This window comes from Melanerpes formicivorus, unplaced genomic scaffold, assembly GCF_026170545.1.
Source record: "Melanerpes formicivorus ecotype bairdi unplaced genomic scaffold, bMelFor1.0.p_v2 SCAF_81, whole genome shotgun sequence".
Lineage (NCBI taxonomy): Eukaryota > Metazoa > Chordata > Aves > Piciformes > Picidae > Melanerpes > Melanerpes formicivorus.
The window spans coordinates 2859176-2886685 of record NW_027142433.1 but is presented as its reverse complement, the minus strand read 5'-3'; the positions used below and the strand labels follow the sequence as shown (position 1 = coordinate 2886685).

Sequence of the window (27510 nt, the reverse complement as noted above, 5' to 3'; positions counted from 1 at the left end):
TGAGACACTGAGACAGGCTGCCCAGGGAGCTGGTGGATGCTCCCTGCCCTGTTCAAGACCAGGTTGGATGAGGCCTTAAGCAACCTGCTCTAGTGGAAGGTGTCCCTGCCCATGGCAGGGGGGTTGCAACTAGATGATCTTTGAGGTCCCTTCCCATCCAGACCACGGCATCATTCTAAGATGAGCATGGGGTTGCTCATTCTGATTTCTCCCTTTGCTTGATACCCATCTGAGGGAGAATGAAAGGCAGGCTGGGGCCCCAGGTTGTGTCAGTGCCCTGGGAATGGCTTTTCTGGCAAGGGGTGGGGGGAAAAGATGGAAAGCTTTGAACAAATAGAAGAGAGATTGCTGGGTTCTGGGTTCAGGAAGTTGAGATTTGGGGGGGGGGGGGGGGGGGGGTGATTTAAACCCAGATTTCTGCACATCAATTAAGTGAAATGGCAATTCTTTTATTGTCTGTGTTCCTCCTGCTTTCCCAAGCACCAGGCTGCTGATAACAAATCCATCTCGAGGCAGAGAAGGCAGCTTTCCTATTTCTGTGTTTTCTCAGTGATAAATTGAGTACAGTAATGAAAAAACTGTAGGAGAAGTGATGAAAAGGGCTGCAGAAAGAACAAGAGCTTGGCCTTTCCCTTCTCTCTGAACAATGTGAGTCATGGAAAACAGGGGGGGAAAAAATCTATGGCATCAGAAATTGAGGAATGATTATGTGCAGAGAGCTTTGCTTCTTCAGTGATGGAGCAGTGGCTGCATGACAAAGGAGCTGTGGGGAGGAGATGAAGAGGCTTCGATTGGCTTGGGGGGAGGGGGGTGGGGGGAAGAAAGCTGTCTTGTTGTGACAGCCAAGGTCGAACCTGTTGTGGGCCTGGGCTGCCTGCTTTGCTTGGAGGTGTCCCTGCTGGCTGCAGGGGAGTTGGACAAGATGACCTCAGAGATCATCAAGTCCAACCAATCACCCAACACCTCATGACTAACTCAGCCATGGCTTCAAGTGCCACATCCAGGATCTTTTTAATCACCTCCAGGGGTGGGGACTCCACCACCTCCCTGGGCAGCACATCCCAGTGGCCAATTCCACTTTCTGGGAAGAACTTTCTCCTCACCTGCAGCCTGAACTTCCCCTGGCACAGCTTGAGACTGTGTCCTCTTGTTCTGGTGCTGCTTGCCTGGGAGAAGAGACCAACCCCCTCCTGGCTGCAACCTCCCTTCAGGCAGTTGGAGAGAGCAAGAAGGTCTCCCCTGAGCCTCCTCTTCTCCAGGCTAAGCAACCCCAGCTCCCTCAGCCTCTCCTCACAGGGCTGTGCTCCAGACCTTTAAGGTCGAACTTGATGGAGTCCTGAGCAACCTGTTCTACTTGGAAGTGTCCCTGCTGGCTGCAGGGGAGTTAGGCAAAGTGACCTTTGAGGATCCCTTCCAACCCAGCTCATTCTCTGATTCTGTGTTCATCCTTCAAAGAACTTTTAGCAGGAGGAAGTTCTTCACAATAAGTGAGGCTGCTCTACACATCCAGACGGGCCTTGAAAGGCTCTAGAGAAGGAGACTCCACAGCCTCTCTGGGCAGCCTGCTGCAGGGCTCTGGGACCCTCACAGTGCAGAAGTTCCTCCTTGTGTTGAGGTGGAGCCTCCTGTGCTGCAGCTTCCATCCAGTGCTCCTTGTCCTATCCCAGGGAGCAAGTGAGCAGAGCCTGTCCCCTCCCTCCTGACCCCCAGCCCTCAGATATTGATAACCATTGATTAAATCCCCTCTCAGTCGTCTCTTCTCCAGACTACAGAGCCCCAGGCCCCTCAGCCTCTCCTCCCCAGGCAGTGCTGCAGTCCCCTAATCATCCTGGTAGCCTCCCCTGGACCCTCTCCAGCAGATCCCTGTCCTGAACTGAGCTGGGGAGCCCAGAACTGAACACAGCACTCAAGATGAGGTCTCAGCAGGGCAGAGCAGAGGGGGAGGAGAACCTCCCTGGCTCTGCTGGACACACTCTTCTTAATGCCCCCCAGGATGCCCTTGGCCTCCTTGGCCCCCAGGGCACATTGGTGTCCCCTGGATAACTTGTGATGCACCAGCACTGCCAGGGGCCTCTCCACAGGGCTCTCTCCAGCAGATCCCCTCCCAGCCTGTCCTGCTGCAGGTTATTCTTCCTCCCCAGCTGCAGGACTCTGCTCTTCTCCTTGTTCAGCCTCATTTGGTCATCCTCACAGGAAAGAAGTTCCCCCTTGTGTTGAGGTGGAACCTCCTGTGCTGCAGCTTCCATCCAGTGCTCCTTGTCCTATCCCAGGCTATGGTCTGATGGTCAGACCGTGAGCATCAGAGTTATTGGCATCAAAGTCTGAAACTGTCCCTGAAAATCACTGCTAATAACCAAACCCTTTCTATTCTAAGCCATTTTTGGATAAAGTTCCTGGATTTTTGTCAAGTATTTATGAAAATGCACTCTGAGTTGAATCTCTGAGAGCAGATAACACATGCTAATCCATTTCTGATTGAAACACCAAAGGCACTAAATCAGATTACAGAAATCACGGTTCTGTTGTCAATGGGAGGGAATGGGATGAGAGGAAATGGCCTGAAATTGTGCCAGGGGAGCTTTGGATTGGACATCAGGAGCAATTTCTTCGCTGCAAGAGTGGTCAGGCATTGGAACAGGCTGCCCAGGGAGGTGGTGGAGTCACCATGCTTGGAGCTATGCAAGAAAGGTGTGGCCATGGCACTTGGGGACATAGTTTGATGGCCATGGTGGTGTTGGGATGATGGTTGGACTAGATGACCCTCAAGGTATTGGTTGACAATACGCTGAACATGAGCCAGCAATGTGCCCAGGTGGCCAAGAAGGCCAATGGCATCCTGGCCTGCAGCAGGAAGAGTGTGGCCAGCAGGAGCAGGGAAGTCATTCTGCCCTGTGCTCAGCACTGCTTAGGCCACACCTTGAGTCCTGTGTCCAGTTCTGGGCTCCTCAGGTTAACAAAGAGGTTGAGCTGCTGGAAGGTGTCCAGAGAAGGGCAAGAAAGCTGGGGAGGGGTCTGGAGCACAGCCCTGGGAGGAGAGGCTGAGGGAGCTGGAGTTGCTTAGCCTGGAGAAGAGGAGGCTCAGGGGAGACCTTCTTGCTCTCTCCAACTCCCTGAAGGGAGGCTGTAGCCAGGTGGGGGTTGGTCTCTTCTCCCAGGCAAGCAGCACCAGAACAAGAGGACACAGTCTCAAGCTGTGCCAGGGGAGGTTTAGACTGGATGTGAGGAGAAAGTTCTTCCCAGCAAGAGAGATTGGCCCTTGGGATGTGCTGCCCAGGGAGGTGGAGGAGTCCTCATCCCTGGAGGTGTTTAGGAAGAGCCTGGCTGAGGCACTTGGAGCCATGGTTGAGTTGATCAGATGGTGTTGGGTGAGAGGTTGGGCTTGATGATCTCTGAGGTATTTTCCAACCTGGCTAATTCTGTGTTCTGGCTCCTGTATTTTCCAGCCCAAACAACTCCTTGATTCCATGATACAGAAGAGGTAGGAGATGCATCCAGCACTTCCCAAAGCTGCATATTGCTGATGCTCTCCTCGCTGATGACATGATTTGGGAGCAAATGACACACCAAGGCAGAGCCATTTTTTCCTCCCCTAGCCATCATTTATCATCTCAGCAGCAGCACACCAAGGCTTCTCCTGAGTAGAAGACAAAGTGTGTTTAATAGGAGGTGGGGACCTTTAGGCAACACTCTTCAATCACAGCTCTGTGAAGGAACTAATCATGTAAATGCAAGCAGCAAAAAAACCTAAAGGAGATCTTCTTACTTTTCACACAGCTGGGGACTGATTGCCACCTGAATGAGGGTTTGGGCCACACCAGCACAGGTCCTTCCCTCCTTCAGATTATTAGTGCTGATTCAAGGACTGCATTAACTACACCCTAAAAACATCACATCTATTGGGAGGATATTTTGCAACTCACTCAGGATTGGACTCATCTGATGATTTGGCTTTATCCAACAGGAAAACTGAAAACCACAACCTAAAAAGCTCCCCCCAAAAACTCCCCCTGGGTGTAACATTTTACATACATTCTGCTTCTCTGGAGCAGGTCCAGAGAAGAGCAACACAGCTGGTGAAGGGTCTGGAGAATAGGTCTGGTGAGGAGCAGGGAATGAGGGTTGTTCAGTCTGGAAAGCAAAAGGCTGTGGGGAGAACTTCTGGCGATCTCCAAGTGCTGGGTGCTGCACTTTGGCCACAGCAACCCCAGGCAGTGCTGCAGGCTGGGGCAGAGTGGCTGAGAGCAGCCAGGCAGAGAGGGAGCTGAGGGTAGTGGTCAATACTAGGCTGAACATGAGCCAACAGTGTGCCCAGGTGGCCAAGAAGGCCAAGGCCATCCTGGCCTGCAGCAGGAAGAGTGTGGCCAGCAGGAGCAGGGAAGTCATCCTGCCCTGTGCTCAGCACTGCTCAGGCCACACCTTGAGTCCTGTGTCCAGTTCTGGGCTCCTCAGTTCAGGAAGTATATTGAGACGCTGGAAGGTGTCCAGAGAAGGGCAAGAAAGCTGGGGAGGGGTCTGGAGCACAGCCCTGTGAGGAGAGGCTGAGGGAGCTGGGGTTGTTTAGCCTGGAGGAGAGGAGGCTCAGGGGAGACCTTCTTGCTCTCTCCAACTCCCTGCAGGGAGGTTGCAGCCAGGTGGGGTTTGGTCTCTTCTCCCAGGCAAGCAGCACCAGGACCTTGCCCTTGGTCTTGTTGAACCTCATGAGGTTGTCATGGGCTCACCTCTGCAGCCTGTCCAGGTCCCTCTGGATGGATCCCTTCCTTCCAGCTGTCTGCTGCACCACACAGCTTGGTGCCAACAGCAAACCTGCTGAGGGTGCACTCAATATCCATGCTTCCTCTCCTTCTGGACTCGCCTCAATCTCTCCATCCTTCTCTTACCTAGGAGGACCCAACCCTGATTCCAGAGCTGCAGATCTGGCATCACAAAATATCTAATGCATTCTGGTTGGGGAGGGGGGGGAGGGAATGGGGGAAAACAAAGTACAGAAAAGTGGAGCAAGGAAGGTTTGCTGAGAGCTGACAAACGATTGCACAGCTCTCAATCCACAGTTTCTCCTGCTGGATCCTGTGTGGGCTATAAAATTATATTGTAGGAGAAAAAAACACAATTTATGATGTTTACAGTTGGTTTAACTTTAAAAGGAGCTGCTTAAAAAGTGGTAATTCATAGAATTATGGAACTGTCTGGGTTGGAAAAGATGCCTAACATCCCCGGGTCCAACCAGCAAGCTAACGCCACCAGGGCTGCTAAGCCATGCTCTCAATTTAGAGGGGGGGTGTTAGGGGATCAGAGTGGTTCTTCACAGCCCTGAGGATGCAGAGGGTGATGCAGTTGGGTTTAGATGGGCATAAATGATTGAAGGATTTGGTGGAAGGAAGGGTGTTTTCAAACAGTGATAAAGGTGGGGGGTTGTTCATGGAGCTTCTGAGTATGTTGGTTTATCACAAGAGCAGCCCTGAGAGGAGGAAAGGCTGAGAGCCCTGGGGCTGAGAGCCTGCAGAAGAGCAGCCCCAGAGGGCAGCTGAGCAATGCTCAGCAAGAGCTAAAGGAGCTGTGAGGGGCAAGAGGCTGGGGCCAGGCTCTGCTCAGTGGTGCCCAGGGACAGGACAAGGAACAACAGGCATGAAGTGGGACCGAGAAGGTCTGAGCTGAACAGGAGAAAGTGGTTTGTTGTGAGGGTGCTGGAGACCTGGAGCAGGCTGCCCAGAGACTCTTCTTCTCTGGAGACTTCTAAGGGCTATCAGGATGTTGTTACAGGAAGGATCTGGAGGTACTAGAAGGTGTCCAGAGAAGGTCCACGAGGAGGAGCAGAGGGCTGGAGCTGCTCTGCTGTGAGGACAGACTGAGGGAATTGGGGTTGTGCAGTCTGGAGAGGAGAAGGCTCCCAGGAGATCTTATTGTGGCCTTCCAAGATCTGCAGGGGGCTCCAAGAAAGCTGGGGAGGGACTTTGGAGGGTGTCAGGGAGGGATAGGACTGGGGGGGATGGAGCAAAACTAGAAGTGAGGAGATTGAGATTGGCTGTGAGGAAGAAGTTGTTCCCCAGGAGGGTGGTGAGAGCCTGGCACAGGTTGCCCAGGGAGGTGGTGGAAGCCTCCTGCCTGGAGGTGTTTGCAGCCAGGCTGGATGTGGCTGTGAGCAACCTGCTGTGGTGTGAGGTGTCCCTGGCCATGGCAGGGGGGTTGGAGCTGGCTGAGCCTTGAGGTCCCTTCCAAGCCTGGCAATTCTGTGATTCTCTGTGTTCCCGTGTGACCTTCCCTAGATGACCCTGCTTTAGCAGTGGGGTTGGAGTGGATGATCTTCAGGGGTCCCTTCCAGCCCCCTACCATTCTGTGATTCTATATCCAACTAGTGGCTTTCATAGAATCAGGAAGGCTGGAAAAGATCTCAGAGATCATCAAGTCCAACCTCTCACCAAACACCTCTGGACTAACTAAACCATGCCTCCAAGGGCCACATCCAAGCCTTTTTGGAACACCTCCAGGGGTGGGGACTCCACCACCTCCCAGGGCAGCACATCCCAATGGCCAATCTCTCTTGCTGGGAAGAATTTCTTCCTCACCTCCAGCTTAAACCTCCCCTGGCACAGCTTGAGACTGTGTCCTCTTGTTCTGGTGCTGGTTGCCTGGGAGAAGAGACCAACCCCTGGATCTGTATACAACCTCCTTTCAGGTAGTTGTAGAGAGCAATAAGGTCTCCCCTGAGACCTGAGGTCTTACTTCCCTTTGTACAGGATGCCTTAGAGCCGGGCTGAGGGTGAGGAGGAAGGGATGCTAACTAACTTCTCCAGCACACGCAGAGCCCTCCTTGGCTAATTAGCCACGGGCTGTGGATTAGCAGTGCTGGCTGCTGGGTGGGACTTCAGCCAGGGTAATCTCCTGGAAATAAGTTACATCTGTTTCTGCTAATGAATGCACCTCGGAGCGGCCGCAGCGCCTGGCAGTTAGCAGTGTGCTGACGTCCTCCTTGCTTTGGTGCTGCTTACCGATGGCTTCTCCAGATGGTGGGCTGGCCATGGAGGACCCTGCTAGCTGGGAAGGCAGGCCCCCCTCTTCTCCCTCACAGAAGTTTCAAACATCATACAGAATGCAGAATTAACCAGGTTGGAAAAGACCTTCAAGATCACGCAGTCCAACCTCTCACCCAACACCATCTGATCAACTCAACCATGGCACCAAGTGCCTCAGCCAGGCTCTTCCTAAACACCTCCAGGGATGGGGACTCCACCACCTCCCTGGGCAGCACATCCCAATGGCCAATCTCTCTTGCTGGGAAGAATTTCTTCCTCACCTCCAGCCCAAACCTCCCCTGGCACAGCTTGAGACTGTGTCCTCTTGTTCTGGTGCTGGTTGCTAGGGAGAAGAGACCAACCTCTTGTTCTGGTGCCTCTTCTCCAGACTAAGCAACCCCAGCCAGCAGGGGCCAGCAGGAGCAGGGAAGTCATTCTGCCCTGTGCTCAGCACTGCTTAGGCCACACCTGGAGTCCTGTGTCCAGTTCTGGCCTCCTCAGGTTAGGAAAGAGGTTGAGCTGCTGGAAGGTGTCCAGAGAAGGGCAAGAAAGCTGGGGAGGGGTCTGGAGCACAGCCCTGGGAGGAGAGGCTGAGGGAGCTGGGGTTGCTTAGCCTGGAGAAGAGGAGGCTCAGGGGAGACCTTCTTGCTCTCTCCAACTGCCTGCAGGGAGGTTGTAGCCAGGTGGGGGTTGGTCTCTTCTCCCAGGCAAGCAGCACCAGAACAAGAGGACACAGTCTTAAGCTGTGCCAGGGGAGGTTCAGGCTGGAGGTGAGGAGAAAGTTCTTCCCAGCAAGAGAGATTGGCCACTGGGATGTGCTGCCCAGGGAGGTGGTGGAGTCCCCATCCCTGGAGGGGTTCAAGAGGGGATTGGATGCGGCACTTGGTGCCATGGTTTAGTCAGGAGGTCTGTGGTGACAGGTTGGACTTGATGACCCTTGAGGTCTCTTCCAACCTTGGTGATTCTGTGCTTCTGTGTGAATTCTTCATGGAAAGCCTCCCACTGAAAGGTCAGGACACTCTTGGAGAGCAGAGCCGTTTGTCACAGGGAAGTTTATTCCCAGCTGCTGGGAGATGTGATGATTGCAAAGTGAGACGCCATCCAGCTCCTCGATGAGTGGGGAATGGAGTTCATCACTGGCTGTAATCACCCTCCTGAGCACATTTTAATTATTCTCTATATTTGTCATAAAAAACTAATTATTATGTCCAAGCCATAAAAGAGAGGAGCAAGGATCTGCTTGGGATGTCGTGCTCGTGGTTTGTAGATATTCCACAAGTTAATGAAATCAATCTGCATATTAGGGGAGGAAGGCAAGAGATGACTCTGCCTGCAGAGAGAAATCAGTCTTTCACCTCACCTCTGTCCTGTCTACAGCTGGTAACTAAGGTCATGAAGGTCTCTCCCCTTAGCCATCCCAGCCTTTTTGGGTTCAGGCATGGAGCTGAGGGCAACACCCTGGTGAAACCACACAGAATCACACAGTATGACAGTATCACTAAGGTTGGAAGGGACCTCAAGGATCATCGAGTCCAACCTGTCACCACAGACCTCATGACTAGACCATGGCACCAAGTGCCACGTCCAATCCCCTCTTGAACACCTCCAGGGATGGGGACTCCACCACCTCCCTGGGCAGCACATCCCAATGGCCAATCTCTCTTGCTGGGAAGAATTTCTCCTCATCTCCAGCCTAAACCTCCCCTGGCACAGCTTGAGACTGTGTCCTCTTGTTCTGGTGCTGCTTGCCTAGGAGAAGAGGCCAATCCCTTCCTGGCTACAACCACCTTTCAGGTAGTTGTAGAGGGCAATCACAAGCTCCCAGGTTGTAGGAGTTGGAAGGGACCTCTGGAGATCACCCAGTCCAAGCCCCCTGCTTAAGCAGGAGCACCCACAGCATCTTGCCTAGGATCAAAATGGCCAGGATGGGGCTGGAAGCTCTCCACACAAGGAGACTCCACAACCTCTCTGGGCAGCCTGCTCCAGGCCTCCAGCACCCTCACAACAAAGGCATTTCTCATACTGTTCAGATGGAACCTCCTGGATTCCAGTTTGTTATGAGCAGAGTCTGGCCCCAGCCTCTTGCCCTCCACAGCTCCTTCAGCTCTTGCTGAGCATTGCTCAGCTCCCCTCTGGGGCTGCTCTTCTGCAGGCTCAACAGCCCCAGGGCTCTCAGCCTTTCCTCCTCACAGAGCTGCTCCAGGCCCCTCAGCATCTTGGTAGCCTCCGCTCAGCCTTCTGTAATTCCTCATCTCTCTTGAACTGGAAAGCCCTGAACTGGGCAGTGTGACCATCTGCAGATCTTCCTAGTGAAGCAACAGCATGACCAGTAGGACCCAGACAGTGATTGTACCCTGTGTGCTCAGCACTCTTGAGGCTGCACCTCAAATCCTGGGTTCAGTTCTGGGCCCTTAACTCCAAGGACCTTGAGGTGTTGGAGCAGGTCCCAAGAAGGGCAACAAAGCTGGGGGAGGGTCTGGAAACAGGTCTGATGAGGAGCAGATGAGGAAACTGGGGGTGATCAGCCTGGAGAAGAGGAGGCTGAGGGGAGACCTTCTTGCTCTCTACAACTTCCTGAAAGGAGGTTGGAGTGAGGTAGGAGCTGGTGTCTTCCCCCAAGGAACAAGTGATAGAGCAAGAGGAAGCAAGCTCAGGTTTCAGGCTGGATGTGAGGAGGTCAGGCTGGATATGAGGAGGAAGTTCTTCCCCATGAGAGTGGTGAAGCCCTGGAATGGATTGCCCAGGGAGGTGGTTGAGGCCCCAGCCCTGGAGGTGTTTAAGCCCAGGCTGGATGAGGCTCTGGGCAGCCTGATCTAGTGTGGGGTGTCCCTGCCCATGGCAGGGGGGTTGGAACTAGATGATCCTTGTGGTCCCTTCCAACCCTGACTGATACTATGATACATCAGAGGGGGTTTAGGTCATACATCACAAGAAAATTCTTCACAGACTGTCCAGGGGAGTGGTGGAGTCCCCATCCCAGGAGGTGTTTCACAACTGTGTAAATGTGATGCTGAGGGACATAATCTAGTGGTGACCTGGCAGCGCTGGGTTGTTGGTTGAGTTTGACACAGTCTCAAGCTGCACCAGGGGAAGTTTAGGCTTGAGGTGAGGAGAATGTTCTTCACTGAGAGAGTTGTTAGCCATTGGAATGTGCTGCCCAGGGAGGTGGTGGAGTCCCCATCCCTGGAGGTATTCAAGAGGGGATTGGATGTGGCACTTGGTGCCATGGTTTAGTCATGAGGTCTATGGTGACAGTTTGGACTCGATGATCCAACCTTGGTGATTCTGTGATGATCTGAAAGGTCTTTTCCAACCCAGACAATTCCATGCTTCTCTGGTCCCCTGACGACTGCACAGCCTGTTCTGCAGCAGCTCACTTTTAGGCCTTGCCTGAACTCCATTCTCATGCTGTTTGTTTTAATTGCTTTTGGAAACAGCAACAAATTGGTTTCCCTCTGATTATGGCCAGCCCAAGGGACCATCAACACCCCGCTGCGTCCCTCATGCCACACGCTGCTGCTGTGCACGTCCAATAAAGGTGATTTATGTGCTTCAGGCTGAGGTGGATGCAAGCTTTGGTAAATATTGAAACAAAACTCTGCAAACCAAACTCAGTAAACACCTTTGTTTTTATTGAGCTCATTCCCTGGTTTGGTTTGGTTTGTTTTTTCCCTTCCCCCATCCTATAATGTTGATAAATCACTTATTAAAGCAGAGCTCAAGGACCTGTTCTCAGTGAAGAATTTGAAGTAGGAAATCATGGAAAATGCTGAAGCTTTCCTCTTGTTGGGTGGTTTACAGAAGCCTTTTAGAGAATCACAGAATATATCCAGTTGGAAGAGACCTCAAAGATCATCCAGGCCAACCTCCGACCCAGCACTGAGGGGCAACACTAAACTGAGTCCCTCAGGGCCAGGTCCATGCTGCTTGAACACCCCCAGGGATGGTGACTCCACCACTGCCCTGGGCTGACCATTCTGGTGTTCGGGAATGGAGTGGAATGGAATGGAATGGAATGGAATGGAATGGAATGGAATGGAATGGAATGGAATGGAATGGAATGGAATGGAATGGAGTGGAGTGGAATGGAGTGGAATGGAATGGAATGGAATGGAATGGAATGGAATGGAATGGAATGGAATGGAATGGAATGGAATGGAATGGAATGGAGTGGAGTGGAATGGAGTGGAATGGAATGGAATGGAATGCAATGCAACAGAGTGGAACGGAATGGAATGGAATGGAATGGAATGGAATGGAATGGAATAGAATAGAATAGAATAGAATAGAATAGAATAGAATAGAATAGAATAGAATAGAATAGAATAGAATAGAATAGAATAAACAAGGTTGGAAAATACCTCAGAGATCATCCAGTCCAACCTCTCACCCAACACCATCTAACCAACTAAACCATGGCACCAAGTGCCCCATGAAGTCTCTTCCTAAACACCTCCAGGGATGGGGACTGCACCACCTCCCTGGGCAGCACATTCCAATGGCCAATCTTTCTGTCTAGGAAAAAGAGAACCTCTAACCCAGCACTGAAGGGGCAACACTAAACTGTGTTCCTAAGCACCAGGTCCGTGCTGCTTGAACACCCCCAGAGATGGTGACTCCACCACTGCCCTGGGCTGACCATTCTGGTGTTTGAGAACCCTCTCTGTGAAGAAATATTTCCTAATATCCAGTCTGAACCTGCTTTGGTGCTGCTTGAAAGCATGTCCTCTAGTCCTGTTGCTTGACATCAAAGAGGAGAAGCTGCCCTCTCCTCCCTCCAACCTCCCTTCAGGGAGTTGTAGAGAGTAATGAGGTCTCCCCTCAGCCTCCTCTTCTCCAGACTGGACATTCCCAGCTCCCATGTGCTGCAGGCCTTCCATGAGCCTCCTTGCCCTTCTCTGGACATGCTCCAGCACCTCAGTGTCCCTCTTGCAGTGTGGGGCCCAGAATTGAACACAGCACTCAAGGTGCTAAGCAGTGCTGATTACAGGAGGGTGATTACTTCCCTGTTGCTGCTGGCCACAGTGTTTCTAATACAAGCCAGGATGCACTCTGGGCAGGACAGACAACTCACAGAAGCTCCAAATACTCACTCTCTGCCCACCTGCTGGCCACACTTCTTCTGATGCAGCCCAGGATGCCATTAGCCTTCTGGGCTGCAAGTGCCCATTGCTGGCTCACGTCCACCTTCTCATCCACCAGCACCCTGAAGACCTTTCCTCACCCTGAAGACCTTTCCTCACCCTGAAGACCTTTCCTCACCCTGTCCCTTCCTCCTGCTTCCCCCACAGAAGGGCAGTTTGACACAACTAAATGAAGCAGAAGATGAGTTTTGATCACCTCCTCTATCTAATTTCCATACCCTATGAGCCTTGTCCTAAGCAGGGAATTGGCCATTCTCAACCATTTTAGCACCCACCACCACCACCACAAAAGATCCAATGAACCCCAAAGTGCTTTCACTTGGGAGTTTATTTCATATTCCATCCTTCCTTGTTCTCTTGTTCCTTTTGAGTTTCTTTAATCCATACCCTGCATAAATGTTTATTTGCTGCTCTATTTCATTTTCCTCCTGACCTTCAGAGCTGCCCTGTGGGATGGGTGGAAGCCTGTAGCTGTTGGAAGGAAGAGCAGATTTAATCTGCACTCAAAGCTCAGCACAGCAGATCTTACAAGCTAAATTTGCTCCTAGATCAGAGTCTTTAGAGGGATCAGAAGAAGAACAAACCCAGAACAAACACTTTTTTTTCCCTGTTCTGATTAAACATTAGCATTCCATTGTGCTTGTGCCTACATAGATCCCAGTCATCATTAGCAAATTCTAGTCATAATTGCTAAATTCCATTCACAACTAATAAATTTGAGTCATAATTAATGAATTCCACAGATCCTACTCATCTCAGTTTAATGATTCCTATCAGTCAGTAAATAGCAGGGGGGAAAAAATAGCAGCATACCAAAATCCATCCAATCATAGAATCATAGAGTCAATAAGGTTGGAAAAGACCTCAGAGATCATCAAGTCCAACTTAATCACCAAACACCTCCTGACTAACTAAACCATGGCTCCAAGTGTCAGATCCAATGTCTTTCTGAACACCTCCAGGGATGGGGACTCCACCACCTCCCTGGGCAGCACATCCCAATGGCAAATCTCTCTTTCTATGAAGAACTTTCTCTTCACCTCCAAACTAAACTTCCCCTGGCACAGCTTGAGACTGTGTCCTCTTGTTCTGGTGCTGCTTGCTTGGGAGAAGAGACCAACCCCCAGCTGGCTACAACCTCCCTTCAGGGAGTTGGAGAGAGCAGGAAGGTCTTCCCTGAGTCTCCTTCACGCTTCTCCTACCATCATAGGGTGGTAGGTGTTGGAAGGGGCCTCTGGAGATCATTGAGCACAAGCCCCCTGCCAAAGCAGGGTCACCTAGAGCAGGTCACACAGGAGCACATTCAGATGGGTTAGCACTATCCTCTACCTGGCTGCAGCCTCCTTACAGGGACTTGTTGAGAACAGTAAAGCCTCCCTTCAGTCTTCTCTTCTCCAGACTAAACAACCTCCCACTGAACCAGGTTGCTCAAGGCCTCATCCAACGTGTCCTTGAACACCTCTAGGGAGGGAGCACCCACAGCCTCCCTGGGCAACCTGTTCCAGTGCCTCACCACCCTCCCTGGAAAGAATTTCTTCCCAGTCTAAATCTGTCTGGGGGGAGAGGGGGAAGGAGTTAGAGCTGCAGGCAGAAAACCCAGGGCTGGGAGCCTGATAAGTGGGATTAAAAAAGCTGCTTTTTTGTGAGGAGACCTGGGATTTGAAAAGCTGCCTTTTGTGAGGATACCTGGCAAGGAGCTGAGTGAGAAACAGGGAATAAAAGCTTATGAGGAAGGGCAGAGGAGCATGAAGACAATAGCTGCATTAAGCGGCTGAGAAAAGCTTAGATCTTGTTGATCTTTGTCCTGGAAGAGAAATAGTGCTCATCTGGGTGAACTGGATGAAATCTTGTTACTTCAGCTTGAGACCCCTGCCTGTGGCAGGGCTGTCAGTGTCTCTTCTCAGGTAATTTGTATTGGGGCAGATTTGATTGCAATTATTTATATGATGCTGCTGCTCTGATGGATCCTCCTGCCACTGAGTCGAAGGACCAGCAACAGAGCCTGCCATGAGCTCGTTCTTCCCAGGGAAATGGATGGTGCTGCACTCCCTGTCTGTTTTCAGCAGTGACTCCAATTAAATCATTCTGCTGAACACCAAGAAGGACGTGTGGGGAGGCCACAAAGATGATCATAGGGCTGGAGCGCCTCCCCTATGGGCTGAGAGCCTTGGGGTTGTTCAGCCTGGAGAACAGAAGGCTCTGGAGAGACCTTAGAGCAGCCTTCCAGTACCTGATCTTTGAGCTCCCTTCCATCTTAAACCATTCTATGATTCCACCCACCCATTTTCTGGTGGTGGATGCAGGGAAGAATCTGGGCTAAGCCTAAACCCTACCCTGGCACAGTCTGAATGCCAGGAGACATCTCAAGCTTCAGGGATTCACAACTTCACAGCTTGCATCAGGTTGGAAAGGACCCTCAAAGGCCATCACCTCCAAACCCCCTGCAGTGACCAGGGACAGCTCCAACCAGATCAGCCTGCCCAGGCCCACATCAAGTCTGATCTTCAATGTCTCCAGGGACAGGTCCTCAGCAACCTTTAGTTTGCTTTAGTTTGTACTGCTCACCCAGCTACTACCATGGGGGCAGAGCAGGGTCCAGCCACCTCCTCTGTGCTGAGTTGAATCAAAATCCCCTGGATAAAGAACATGGTGAGCTGTCAGTGTGAGAAATCCCTCTGGGGGGGGATGCTTCCATAGTGCCAGGAGACCAGTAAATGTCTCTCTGTTTTCCACCTCCAGAGGTGCAGGACCTCAAAGTAAAAAGCTTAATGCTGTTGGAAATATTACACCATAAAATTTTCTTAACCTGGAAGGGATTTCCACACCGTTCCAGAGAGATATTGCCTCAGTCAGTTGTATCTATTTACTCGTGAGAAGTGTTTTGAGTTGATTTGATTCCTTGGCTTGACTTTCCTGGAAGTACATTTCACTTCTTGAAGGATAAAGAAATAAGTAGCTCAGATTTAGGGAGATGTTTTGTAAAAATATAGGAGAGTGACTAAAGCTGCTGTGTGTGCCCCATTATTCATCACATCCTGCTCCCAGATGGCTTCCTGCAGCTCAGGTGGAAGGATCCCTCACCAGCTGTCCTTAGCAAGTAGATTTATTTCTCATGCCTCACACGCATCTATAAGAACTGCTTCCAGGGCTGCCTTCAGAGCCAGGCTGAAATGTTAATGATCATAGAAACAGAGCATTCCTGGGGTTGGAAAAGACCTCCAAGATCACTGACTCCATCCATCAACCCAACACCACCCTGGCCATAGAAGCATTTCCCAAAGTGCCGTGGCCACGGGGTTTTTGAACACTTCCAGGGATGGTGACTCCACCACAGGCTCACAGGGTGTCAGGGGTTGGAAGGGACCCAAAGAGATCATCCAGCCCAACACCCCTGCCACAGCAGGACCATACAATCCAGCTCAGCTCACACAGGAACACATCCAGATGGGGCTGGAAAGGCTCCAGAGAAGGAGACTCCACAACCTCTCTGGGCAGCCTGCTCCAGGGCTCTGTGAGCTTTAGAATAAAGAAGTTCCTCCTTGTGTTGAGGTGGAGCCTCAGCTTTCCCGAGTTCCAATGCTTGACTGTTGATACTGATGTTGAACTTCAGCTTGGGTGGAGAGATAGAGGACAGCAGTAGTAGCAACAGCCCTTTCCAGGGCATGGAGAACACCAAGGAAGGGTCATTACTGCACTGGTGAGGCCACAACCTGATTCCTGGGTTCAGTTTTGGGCTTCTCACTCCAAGAAGGACATTGAGATTCTGGAGCAGGACCAGAGAAGGGCAACAATGCTGGTGAAGGGTCTGGAGAACAGGTCTGGTGAGGAGCAGCTGAGGGAGCGGGGATTGTTCAGTCTGGAGAAGAGGAGGCTGAGGGGAGACCTCATTGCTCTCTACAGCTCCCTATAAGGAGGTTGGAGACAGGTGGAGGTTGGTCTCTGCTGCAGAACAAGCAACAGAACAGGAGAAAATGGCCTCAAGTTGCTCCACAAGAGTTTAGGTTGGACATGAGGAACAATTTCATCCCTTTGAAGACACTGAAGGCTTGGCCCAGGCTACCCAGGGCAGTGGTGCAGTCCCCATCCCTGGCGGGTCTCAAAGCCATGGAGATGTGGTGCTGAGGGCCATGGTTCAGTGGTGAGCTGGCAGTGCTGGGCTAAGGGTTGGGCTTGACGATCCCAAAGTTCTCTTCCAGCCTATGTGATTCTACAACTCCATGACTGCTTCTCTGAGGCAAGCCCTTCCCATCCCAACCTTCTCCTCGTTTCATTGCAGTTTCCCCGAAGATATATCGCATCTCCAGCGACATCGTCGTGAACGAAGGCAGCAACGTCACGCTGGTGTGCCTGGCCACGGGGAAGCCAGAGCCCTCCATTTCCTGGAGGCACATCTCCCCATCTGGTGAGTACAGCTGCCCCTCACCTTGCACCTCTCCTCAGTGTCCCAGCAGGGGCAAGCTTGGCATCCTCAGACTCGGGAAGCGTGATGGTGTGGTAGTTTTCACCTATGCCTTTAACATTTGGTTACAGGTTTCGGCCAGAAAAGTAGAACAATATCAGTCATAGAACCATTGAACCATAGAATCATAGAACCATTGTACCACTGAATCACTGAATCATAGAATCATAGAACCTTAGAACCATTGAATCATAGAACCATAAAACCATTGAACCATTGAATCACTGAATCATAGAACCATAGAACCATTGAATCTTTGAATCCTTGAATCATAGAACTTATAGAACCATAGAAACATTGAATCATTGAACCATAGAACCATTGAATCATAGAACCATAGAACCACTGAATCATTCAATCATAGAACCATAGAACCATTGAATCATTGAATCCTTGAATCATAGAACTATAGAACCATAGAAACATTGAATCACAGAACCAGAGAACCATTGAATCACTGAATCCTAGAACCATAGAACCATTGAATCACTGAATTCTAGAACCATAGAACCATTGAATCATTGCATCATAGAACCTTAGAACCATTCAATCATTGAGTCATAGAACCATAGAACCTTAGAACCATTCAATCATTGAATCATAGAACCATAGAACCATTGAATCATTGAACCAGAGAACCATTGAATCATAGAACCATAGAAAAATCGAATCACAGAACTATAGAACCACTGAATCATTGAATCATAGAACCATTGAATCATTGAATCATAGAACCATATAACCATTGAATCACTGAATCAGAACCATAGAACCATTGAATCATAGAACCATAGTACCACAGAACCATTGAACCATTGAATCATAGAACCATTGAATCATTGAATCATAGAACATTAGAACCATTCAATCATTGAATCATAGAACCATAGAACCATTGAGTCATAGAATCATAGAACCATTGAATCATTGCATCATAGAACCATTGAGCCATAGAACCGTTGAATCATTGAATCATAGAACCTTAGAACCATTCAATCATTGAATCCTAGAACCATAGAACCATTGAATCATAGAATCATAGAACCACTGAATCATTGAACCATAGAACCATTGAATCATTGAATCATAGAACATTAGAACCATTCAATCATTGAATCATAGAACCATAGAACCATTGAGTCATAGAATCATAGAACCATTGAATCATTGCATCATAGAACCATTGAGCCATAGAACCGTTGAATCATTGAATCATAGAACCTTAGAACCATTCAATCATTGAATCCTAGAACCATAGAACCATTGAATCATAGAATCATAGAACCATAGAACCATAGAACCATAGAACCATAGAACCATTGAATCATTGAATCATTGAATCATTGAGCCAGAGAACCACTGAATCATAGAACCATAGAAACATTGAATCACAGAACCATAGAACCATTGAATCATTGATCCATTGGATCATTGAACCATAGAACCATTGAACCATAGAATCATTGAATCATAGAACCATTGAATCATAGAATAATAGAACCATTGAATCATAGAACCATAGAATCATTGAACCAACCAGGTTGGAAAACACCTCCAAGATCATCCAGTCCAACCTATCACCCAGCCCTATCCAATCAACCAGACCATGGCACTAAGTGCTTCGTCCAAGCTATTCTGGAAGATCTCAAGAGATGGTGACTCCACCACCTCCCTGGACAGCACATTCCAGTGGCAAGTCAAATAAATCACTACTGGGTGTGAACAGGAAAATCAAAGATAATTCTAAACTATTTCATTGAAGAGATATCTGCTATAAGATTTGCTGTTCCAAAATAACCTTCCCTCTTCTGATCTCTTCTCTGCTCAGTTGGTGCTCTGAAGGGAGAGTAATCTGCTTCTGCTTGAACTTGGCTGCAGTGTTCAGTGGGCCATCAATCAACAACCCTAGGTTCTTCTCTTCAGTCTGGAGAAGGCTTTGAGGAGGCCTTCCAGTATCTGAAGGGGGCTACAAGAACGTTGGGGAGGCACTTTTGAGGGTGTCAGGGAGTGGTAGGAGTGGGGGGGATGGAACAAATCTAGAAATGGGTATATTCAGATTGGATGTCAGGAAGAAGTTGTTCCCAATGAGGGTGGTGAGAGCCTGGCACAGGTTGCCCAGGGAGGTGGTGGAAGCCTCCTGCCTGGAGGTGTTTGCAGCCAGGCTGGAGGTGGCTGTGAGCAACCTGCTGTAGTGTCTCTTCCAACCTTATCAAGTCTGTGATGCTATGGCTTAGTGACAGTGACTGAGTAGCAGTGGTGGGACTGTGAGCTCCAGGCAAACAGCTGGACTTGATCTCAAAGGTCTCTTCCAACCTCAGCAGCTTTGTGATGCTGTGACAAGTACAGGAGCATTTTTCAGCTGGTTTTCACAGGCTGCAGTTTCATTTCTCAAACAATTCCAATTAAAAGCAAAATGAGGAAATAATCAAGGCCTCACCAGGCACTCCAGAAGCAGGAGTGGAAGTTAAAAGCATTAACACCTCACAAAATGGATTTAATTTACTCTAACTCCCATTGAACCATTACTCCATGATAGAGCACAGTTTGTTAGGAGGGTGTTATTGGATAAATTAAATTATATATGAAAGAATGCATAGAAAATGGCCTCTAAAAGCATGGCTTCTGTTTAATATCTCCATCTAGGCTTTTAATTCCTCTTAACACCTTCAAAGGAAAACTTTGGGGCCATTAGAGCCATCTCTCTGCTAAATCACTTGGAAGAGACCTTTGAGATCATCACATCCAGCTGCTCACTTGGAGATCACAGTCCCACTGCTTCTGCTAAACCACTACCACTATACCATGTCCCTCAGCACCACATCCATGTGGCTTTTAAATACCTTCAGGGATGGAGACTCTACCACCTCCCTGGGCAGTCTGTTCCAGGGCCTGAGAGTTCTTGCTGTGAAGAAATTATTCCTGATATCCAACCTGAACCTCCCCTGGGACAATTTGAGGCCACTTCCTCTCACCCTGTCTCTTGTTTCCTGGCAGCAGAGACCAACTTCCCCCTGTCTCTAACCTCCTTATAGGGGGCTGTGAAGATCGAGTCCAACCCCCCTGCCAGAGCAGGACCATACAATCCAGCTCAGCTCACACAGGAACACATCCAGATGGGGCTGGAAAGGCTCCAGAGAAGGAGACTCCACAACCTCTCTGGGCAGCCTGCTCCAGGCCTCTGGGAGCCTCTCAGTGCAGAAGTTCCCCCTTGTGTTGAGGTGGAACCTCCTGTGCTGCAGCTTCCATCCAGTGCTCCTTGTCCTATCCCAGGGAGCAAGTGAGCAGAGCCTGTCCCCTCCCTCCTGACCCCCAGCCCTCAGATATTGATAGACATTGATTAAATCCCCTCTCAGTCTTCTCTTCTCCAGACTACAGAGCCCCAGGCCCCTCAGCCTCTCCTCCCCAGGCAGTGCTGCAGTCCCCTAACCATCCTGGTAGCCTCCCCTGGACCCTCTCCAGCAGATCCCTGTCCTGAACTGAGCTGGGGAGCCCAGAACTGAACACAGCACTCAAGATGAGGTCTCAGCAGGGCAGAGCAGAGGGGGAGGAGAACCTCCCTGGCTCTGCTGGACACACTCTTCTTAATGCCCCCCAGGATGCCCTTGGCCTCCTTGGCCCCCAGGGCACATTGGTGTCCCCTGGATAACTTGTGATGCACCAGCACTGCCAGGTGCCTCTCCACAGGGCTCTCTCCAGCAGATCCCCTCCCAGCCTGTCCTGCTGCAGGTTATTCTTCCTCCCCAGCTGCAGGACTCTGATCTTCTCCTTGTTCAACCTCATTTGGTCACCCTTGTTGATCTTACAGATCATCTAGTCCCAATCACCCTGCCATGGGCAGGGACACCTTCATTAGGCCAGGTCCTTGTTTTCTCACAGAACTCCTCTGAAATCCATCTGATCATGGGGAGGGATGGTTTGATGCCTCTCTCAGCTCACTGCATTCTCTTAGCCCTCAGAAACAGTTTACTTTGCAAAGCCAGGGCTGAAAAATAACAACCAAGCCACAACCAAAAACTTTTGACCTTTAAGGCAATGACAATAAATTCTGCTTGGAGTGTCCATCAAGGGACTGAGCAAAAAAGTTCAGCTGGAGCAAAAGAATGGATTTTAACTAAATGTCAAATGAAGTTTTATTGGAAGCCAGGGTGAAACTTTGCAGTAATAGCTTGAAGCATCAGATGGAGCTTGAGGAATCAGCTGGAGCTGCTCTGCTCTGAGGACAGACTGAGGGAGTTGGGGCTGATCAGTCTGGAGAAGAGAAGGCTCCCAGGAGACCTCATTGTGGCCTTCCAGGATCTGCAGGGGGCTACAAGAAAGCTGGGGAGGGACTTTTGAGGGTGTCAGGGAGTGATAGGACTGGGGGGGATGGAGCAAAACTAGAAATGGGGAGATTGAGATTGGCTGTGAGGAAGAAGTTGTTCCCCAGGAGGGTGGTGAGAGCCTGGCACAGGCTGCCCAGGGAGGTGGTGGAAGCCTCATCCCTGGAGGTGTTTGCAGCCAGGCTGGATGTGGCTGTGAGCAACCTGCTGTGGTGTGAGGTGTCCCTGGCCATGGCAGTGGGGTTGGAACTGGCTGAGCCTTGAGGTCCCTTCCAACCCTGCCATTTCCATGACTCTATGATTGTCTCCAGAAAGGAACTGTGACAATTCTCCTGGAGGGGATAAGAAGCTGAGAAGGAGAAATTAGTGCACTGAAGCTGGAGAATGGGGTAGGGGCAGGAACTGGATGCTCCTTATCTTGACTTCAGATTAAATGAGGGCATGCAATCACAAGGACTATCCAGTGAAACCCACTGATTTTGGGTCTTGACCAAAGGAGGTGGGGGGAAATATCCTTCTTCAGCTGCAGCCTCACTACCACAGTGAGAACTGAACATGGACTTGGAAGGGAAAACTGACCAAAGATATCTTGGTACAGGGAGGTGGTGGAGTCCTCATCCCTGGAGGTGTTCAAACAAAGCTTGGATGTGGCACTTGGAGCCATGGTTTAGTCGTCAGGAGGTGTTAGGTATTAGGTCATAGGTTGGACTCGATGGTCTCTGAGGTCTTTTCCAACCTTATTGAGTCTATGATTCTGTTTTAGAGTGGAGATTAGGAAGAAATTCTTTCCAGTGAGGGTGGTGAGACACTGGCACAGGTTACCCAGGGAGGTTCTGGATGCCCCTTCCCTGGAGATGCTCAAGACCAGGTTGGATGAGGCCTCGAGCAACCTGGTCCAGTGGGAGGTCTCCCTTCCCATGGCAGGGGGGCTGCAATTAGATGATCTTGAAGGTCCCTTCCAACATTAACCATGCTGTGAATCTTTATCCACCCTCCTCTCCGCTCTGTCTCCTGTTCCAGCTTCTCAAGCCCCTCCTCCCACACCAGCCTGTGCTCCTCTGCCTTCCATCACTGTGTAACGACCATGAAAACCTCATTACACAGCTAATAACAGCTCTAGGACATGCTTTGGGTGTCACCTGCTGACAAATGGAGGTGATTCAGTCTGGGGTGGGACAAGACAGGATCCAAATAACTTTTTGTTGCTCCAAAATCTTGTGAAATGTGCTGGAAGCAAAGATGCAGTTTACAGAATGCTCTCAGTCTGTGAGCCCACCAAACAAAAACCCAAGGATTTCCCCATCCCAGTGGCACCCCTGTGCTCAGGTGGAGGTCGTGGTGTGTGCAGACAGTTGCAACTGGAGCTCAAACCCAATTAGCCATCAGCCTGGCGAGGGAGAAGCCTGGATTGATTAGCAAATAATGTGGGGGAGGGGAAACAAAACACTAAGCAGCCAGAATTCTGTCCAGGTTTCTCTTCAGTCTGCAGTAAATTACCTTTATCTGAGCACCAAGCTTCATCTGCACTTTGTAATTTCCCCCAGTTCCCTCCCTGCAATTCCCAGTGGCACTAATGAGGCTTCCAGGGGAGCGCCGCAGCTCCAAGCCCACACTAAATTATATTAATGACTCGGATGGAGGAGATTCTGAAATTGTTTGTCAAAGCTGCTGCTAAAAGATAAGAAACTCAAATCTCTGAATACAAATGACTCAATGCAGCCTAATTCCCAAATAATATCATGCCTTGCATCGCTGCAGCCTTCCTCTGCCTGAGAGTACGGAGCACAGAGCACAGGATTAAGCAGGTTGGAAGAGACCTCAGACACCATCGAGTCCAACCTCTCACCCAACACCATCTGATCAACTCAGCCATGGCACCAAGTGCCTCAGCCAGGCTCTTCCTAAACACCTCCAGGGATGGGGACTCCACCACCTCCCTGGGCAGCACATCCCAATGGCCAATCTCTCTTGCTGGGAAGAAGAGAACCTCTAACCCAGCACTGAAGGGGCAACACTAAGCTGGGCAGTATTCACAGGATCACAGGATCGCTAAGGTTGGAAGAGAACTCAAAGATCATTGAGTCCAACCTGTCACCACAGACCTCATGACTAGACCATGGCACCAAGTGCCACATCCAATCTCCTCTTGAACACCTGCAGGGATGGGGACTCCACCACCTCCCTGGGCAGCACATTCCATTGACTAATTACTCTCTCTGTGAAGAACTTTCTCCGCACCTCCAGCCTAAACTTCCCCTGGCACAGCTTGAGACTGTGTCCTCTAACATCCTTCCTAGCATCCTTCCTTCCTAACATCCAGCCTGAACCTCCCCTGGCACAGCTTGAGACTGCATCCTCTTGTTCCGCTGATGCTTGCCTGGGAGAAGAGACCAACCCCCACCTGGCTACAACCTCCCTGCAGGGAGTTGGAGAGAGCAAGAAGGTCTCCCCTGAGCCTCCTCTTCTCCAGGCTAAGCAACCCCAGCTCCCTCAGCCTCTCCTCACAGGGCTGTGCTCCAGACCCCTCCCCAGCTTTCTTGCCCTTCTCTGGACACCTTCCAGCATCTCAACCTCTTTCCTAACCTGAGGAGCCCAGAACTGGACACAGGAGTCAAGGTGTGGCCTCAGCAGTGCTGAGCACAGGGCAGGATGAAGTTGGCTTCCATATTTTTCTTTCTCTCTCTGTCTCTCTCTATTTTTCCCCCCCCTTGGGAACAGGAGAGAAAATGAACCTGCTGTAGGAATAAAAAGAAAATGCACTTAGGAGTGGGATTTATTTATTTATTTCAAACTCAGTACATAAATCATTGGCCTGGAATCTTTCTCCTGCATGTTTAACTTGTAGTCATTTATGGAAATGCTTTGCACTGTATAAATATTCATCCTCCCTCCAAGGCTATTGATCCAAATCCAAGCGTTCAGCCCCAACCCTGTGAGGAGCAGGGGGCTGCAGTTTGGAATCAGTGGACCTGGTGCTGGGGAGAGGACATCAGAAGGAATTGCAGTACCTGAAGCAGGCTGCAGGAGAGCTGGGGAGGGACTTTTTGCAATGGCTTGTACGGATAAGGCAAGGGGCAACAGCTTTGAGCTGGAAGAGAGGACATGTGCTGGGGTTGCTTAGCCTGGAGAAGAGGAGGCTCAGGGGAGGCCTTCTTGCTCTCTCCGACTCCCTGAAGGGAGGTTGTAGCCAGGTGGGAGCTGATCTCTTCTCCCAGGCAAGCAGTAGCAGAACAAGAGGACACAGTCTCAAGTTGTGCCAGGGGAGGTTTAGGCTGGAGGTGAGGAAGAAATTCTTCCCAGCAAGAGAGATTGGCCATTGGGATGTGCTGCCCAGGGAGGTGATGGAGTCCCCATCCCTGGAGGTGTTTAGGAAGAGCTTGGCTGAGGCACTTGGTGCCATGGTTGAGTTGATCAGATGGTGCTGGGTGAGCGGTTGGACTGGGTGATCTTAAAGGGTCTTTTCCAAGCTGGTTAATTCTGCATTCTGTGCTCTGTAATCAGATGAGGATGGGAGATTAGGAAGAAATTATTTATACCAAAGATGGTAAGACACTGGAACAAGTTGTCCAGGGTGGTTGTGGATACCCCCTCCCTGGAGGTGTTCAAGGCCAGGTTAGGGAAGTCCTTGAGCAACCTGCTGTAGTAGAAGATGTCTGTGCCCATAGCAGTTCCCTTCCAACCTAAACCATCCTATGGTTCTATGTTCTGATGGGCTGCAGGGTGGAGCCAGCTCCTGGCCCGCTCAAGAGATGTCATCTTGAGCAGGAAGGCCATGCAGCCACCTTTCCTAAGAGGAGGTAGATTTATTGCCATGTTTGAGTGAAAGCCAAGCCAGGTGCCTTCAGGTGTCTGAGAAGCAGAATGTGAAATAATTCCATGATTTAACCTGATGAGCAGTGACAGTGATGTGCCTCCCTCATGCCATCATTACTCATCTTACAGGCAACAGCTTCATTACAGCACCGTGCTCCTCGTTCAGGTGAAGCATTACTGGACTGAGCTGAAACATCTGTTCCTTGCAAGTGAGCTGCAAGCATTTGGAGATGAGCCAGGAAGCCTTCAGAGTTAGATCAAGGCAGGGATGATCGACACTGATAGGCTGAGATTGACCATGGTGGCCTCACATTGCATGAGGGCAGGTTCAGCGTGGTCAGACTTTGGAGCAGGCTGCCCAGGGAGGTGGTGGAGTCACCATTCCTGGAGGTGTTCAAGAAATGTGTGGCCATGCCACTTTGGGCCATGGTTTAATGGCCATGGTGGTGTTGGGTTGATGGTTGGACTCGATCTCAGAGCTCTTTTCCAACCCAGCTTTAGGATTCTATGACTTTAAAACTGTTAGGTGAAGTAAAAGAAGCATAAACATGAGAGTACCTTGTGTCCAAGGACATAGAACCATAGAACTGGTAGAGTTGGATGGGACCTCAAGCATCATCCAGTTCCAACCCCCCTGCCATGGCCAGGGACACCTCACACCACAGCAGGTTGCTCACAGCCACATCCAGCCTGGCTGCAAACACCTCCAGGCAGGAGGCTTCCACCACCTCCCTGGGCAACCTGTGCCAGGCTCACCCTCAGGGGGAACAACATCCAATCTGAATCTTCCTAACATCCAATCTGAATCTTCCTAACATCCAACCTGAATCTCCCCATTCCTGATGGGTTTTCCAGAAGGTGTCCTCTGCACAAGCCTTACTGATGCACATGATGATATCTAAGTTATCTGCTCTTAGGTTAGAAGACCTGGTTCTTCAGCCAAGAATCATAGAACCATAGAATCATCAGGGTTGGAAGGCACCTGAAGGATCAGCCAGTTCCAACCCCCCTGCCACAGGTGGTGGGGGCTGGTTAGAAGAGGAATGCCTCTGGAACTGAGCTCCAACACCTCTTTGATGCTGCTGCCATGTGATATGTTGCCTGATAAATCCTCACACTTGTTATTCCTCAGGAGAGGACACAATTACAACTGTGTTTTCTTCCCACCCATATGGTTGCTGGCATCAGGTGCAGCACACACAGACATTGCCATATGGGCCTGCTCGCAAAGGCTTGGACGGATGAGGTTTGCAAGGGCAACATTTGCCTCCCCTGGGGTTAAACATAAGTCAGGGAGAGGAAAAAATATCTGGTACAAGTCCAGGGTAGCTCCAAACAGCTCTGAAGTCTTCATCTGAGCCAAGAGTTGTTGGTTTTTCCCCCCCCTCTCATTCCCTAGGATATTAAAAACTTATAATGCAGCCTCAGTTTGTGAACTGTAAGCCATGGTCAGTGCTTTTATGGCTCAATTGTTGAGGTACCTCATCCTCCAGCAGAGAGTGAAGACCCTCCCAGGGCTGCCTTGGTGTTAAAATATTTGTGCAAGCTTGAAAATTGGCACTGCCTCTGGAAAAGACCAAAACCTCCTAAACTGGCCCTGAGCGACACTGCACTGAAGGATGGGGAAAGAGGAACTGCTGCAGAGTGTCCAATGGAGGCAACAGAGATGCTGAGGGGCCTGGAGCAGCAATGTGAGGAGGAAAGGCTGAGAGCCCTGGGGCTGGGGAGCCTGCAGAAGAGCAGCCCCAGAGGGGAGCTGAGCAATGCTCAGCAAGAGCTAAAGGAGCTGTGGGGGACAACAGGATGGGACCAGACTCTGCTCAGTGGTGCCCAGGGACAGGACAAGGGGCAACAGACATAAACTAGAACCCAGGAGTTTCCACCTGAAGAGGAGGAGAAGATCCTTTGTTGTGAGGGTGCTGGAGGCCTGGAGCAGGCTGCCCAGAGAGGTTGTGGAGTCTCCTTGTGTGGAGAGCTCCCAAAGCCAGCTGGGCAGTGTGCTGCTGGGCAAGCTGCTGTGGGTGCCCTGCCTTTAGTTGGGAAGTTGGATTGGATGATCTCCAGAGGTCCCTTCCAATCCTTACCGTTCTATGAGGCTGATGAGAGGCCTCGAGCATAGGCCTTACAAGGAGAGGCTGAGGGAGCTGGGGTTGCTTAGCCTGGAGAAGAGGAGGCTCAAGGGAGACCTTCTTGCTCTCTCCAACTCCCTGGTGGGAGGTTGTAGCCAGGTGGGGGTTGGTCTCTTCTCCCAGGCAAGCAGCACCAGAACAAGAGGACACAGTCTCAAGCTGTGCCAGGGGAGGTTTAGGCTGGAGGGGAGGAGAAAGTTCCTCCCAGCAAGAGAGATTGGCCATTGGGATGTGCTGCCCAGGGAGGTGGTGAAGTCCCCATCCCTGGAGGTGTTCAAGAGGGGATTGGATGTGGCACTTGGTGCCATGGTTTAGTAGTCATGAGGTCTGTGGTGATGGGTTGGACTTGATGATCTTTGAGGTCTCTTCCAACCTTGTTGATTCTATGGGCCGATGATTCTGTGGTTCATTCACCAACATCTTTATCATAGTATCATAGTATCAGTCAGGGTTGGAAGGGACCACAAGGATCATCTAGTTCCAACCCCCCTGCCATGGGCAGGGACACCCCACACTAGATCAGCCTGGCCAGAGCCTCGTGCAGCCTGGTCTTAAACACCTCCAGGGACTGGGCCTCGACCACCTCCCTGGACAACCCATTCCAGGGCTTCACCACTCTCATGGTAAAGAACCTCCTCT

The 27510-nt window shown here is 50.5% G+C and overlaps 1 protein-coding gene across 1 annotated transcript in view; it reads left to right on the top strand.

Moving 5' to 3' along the window:
• NEGR1 (neuronal growth regulator 1) overlaps positions 1-27510 on the top strand; it is a 318703-nt gene that overhangs the window by 164711 nt on the left and 126482 nt on the right. Inside the window, exon 3 of the mRNA XM_068164495.1 lies at positions 16428-16553. Within this exon, the coding sequence (XP_068020596.1) occupies positions 16428-16553 (126 nt within the window). The remainder of the gene's footprint in view (positions 1-16427; positions 16554-27510) is intronic.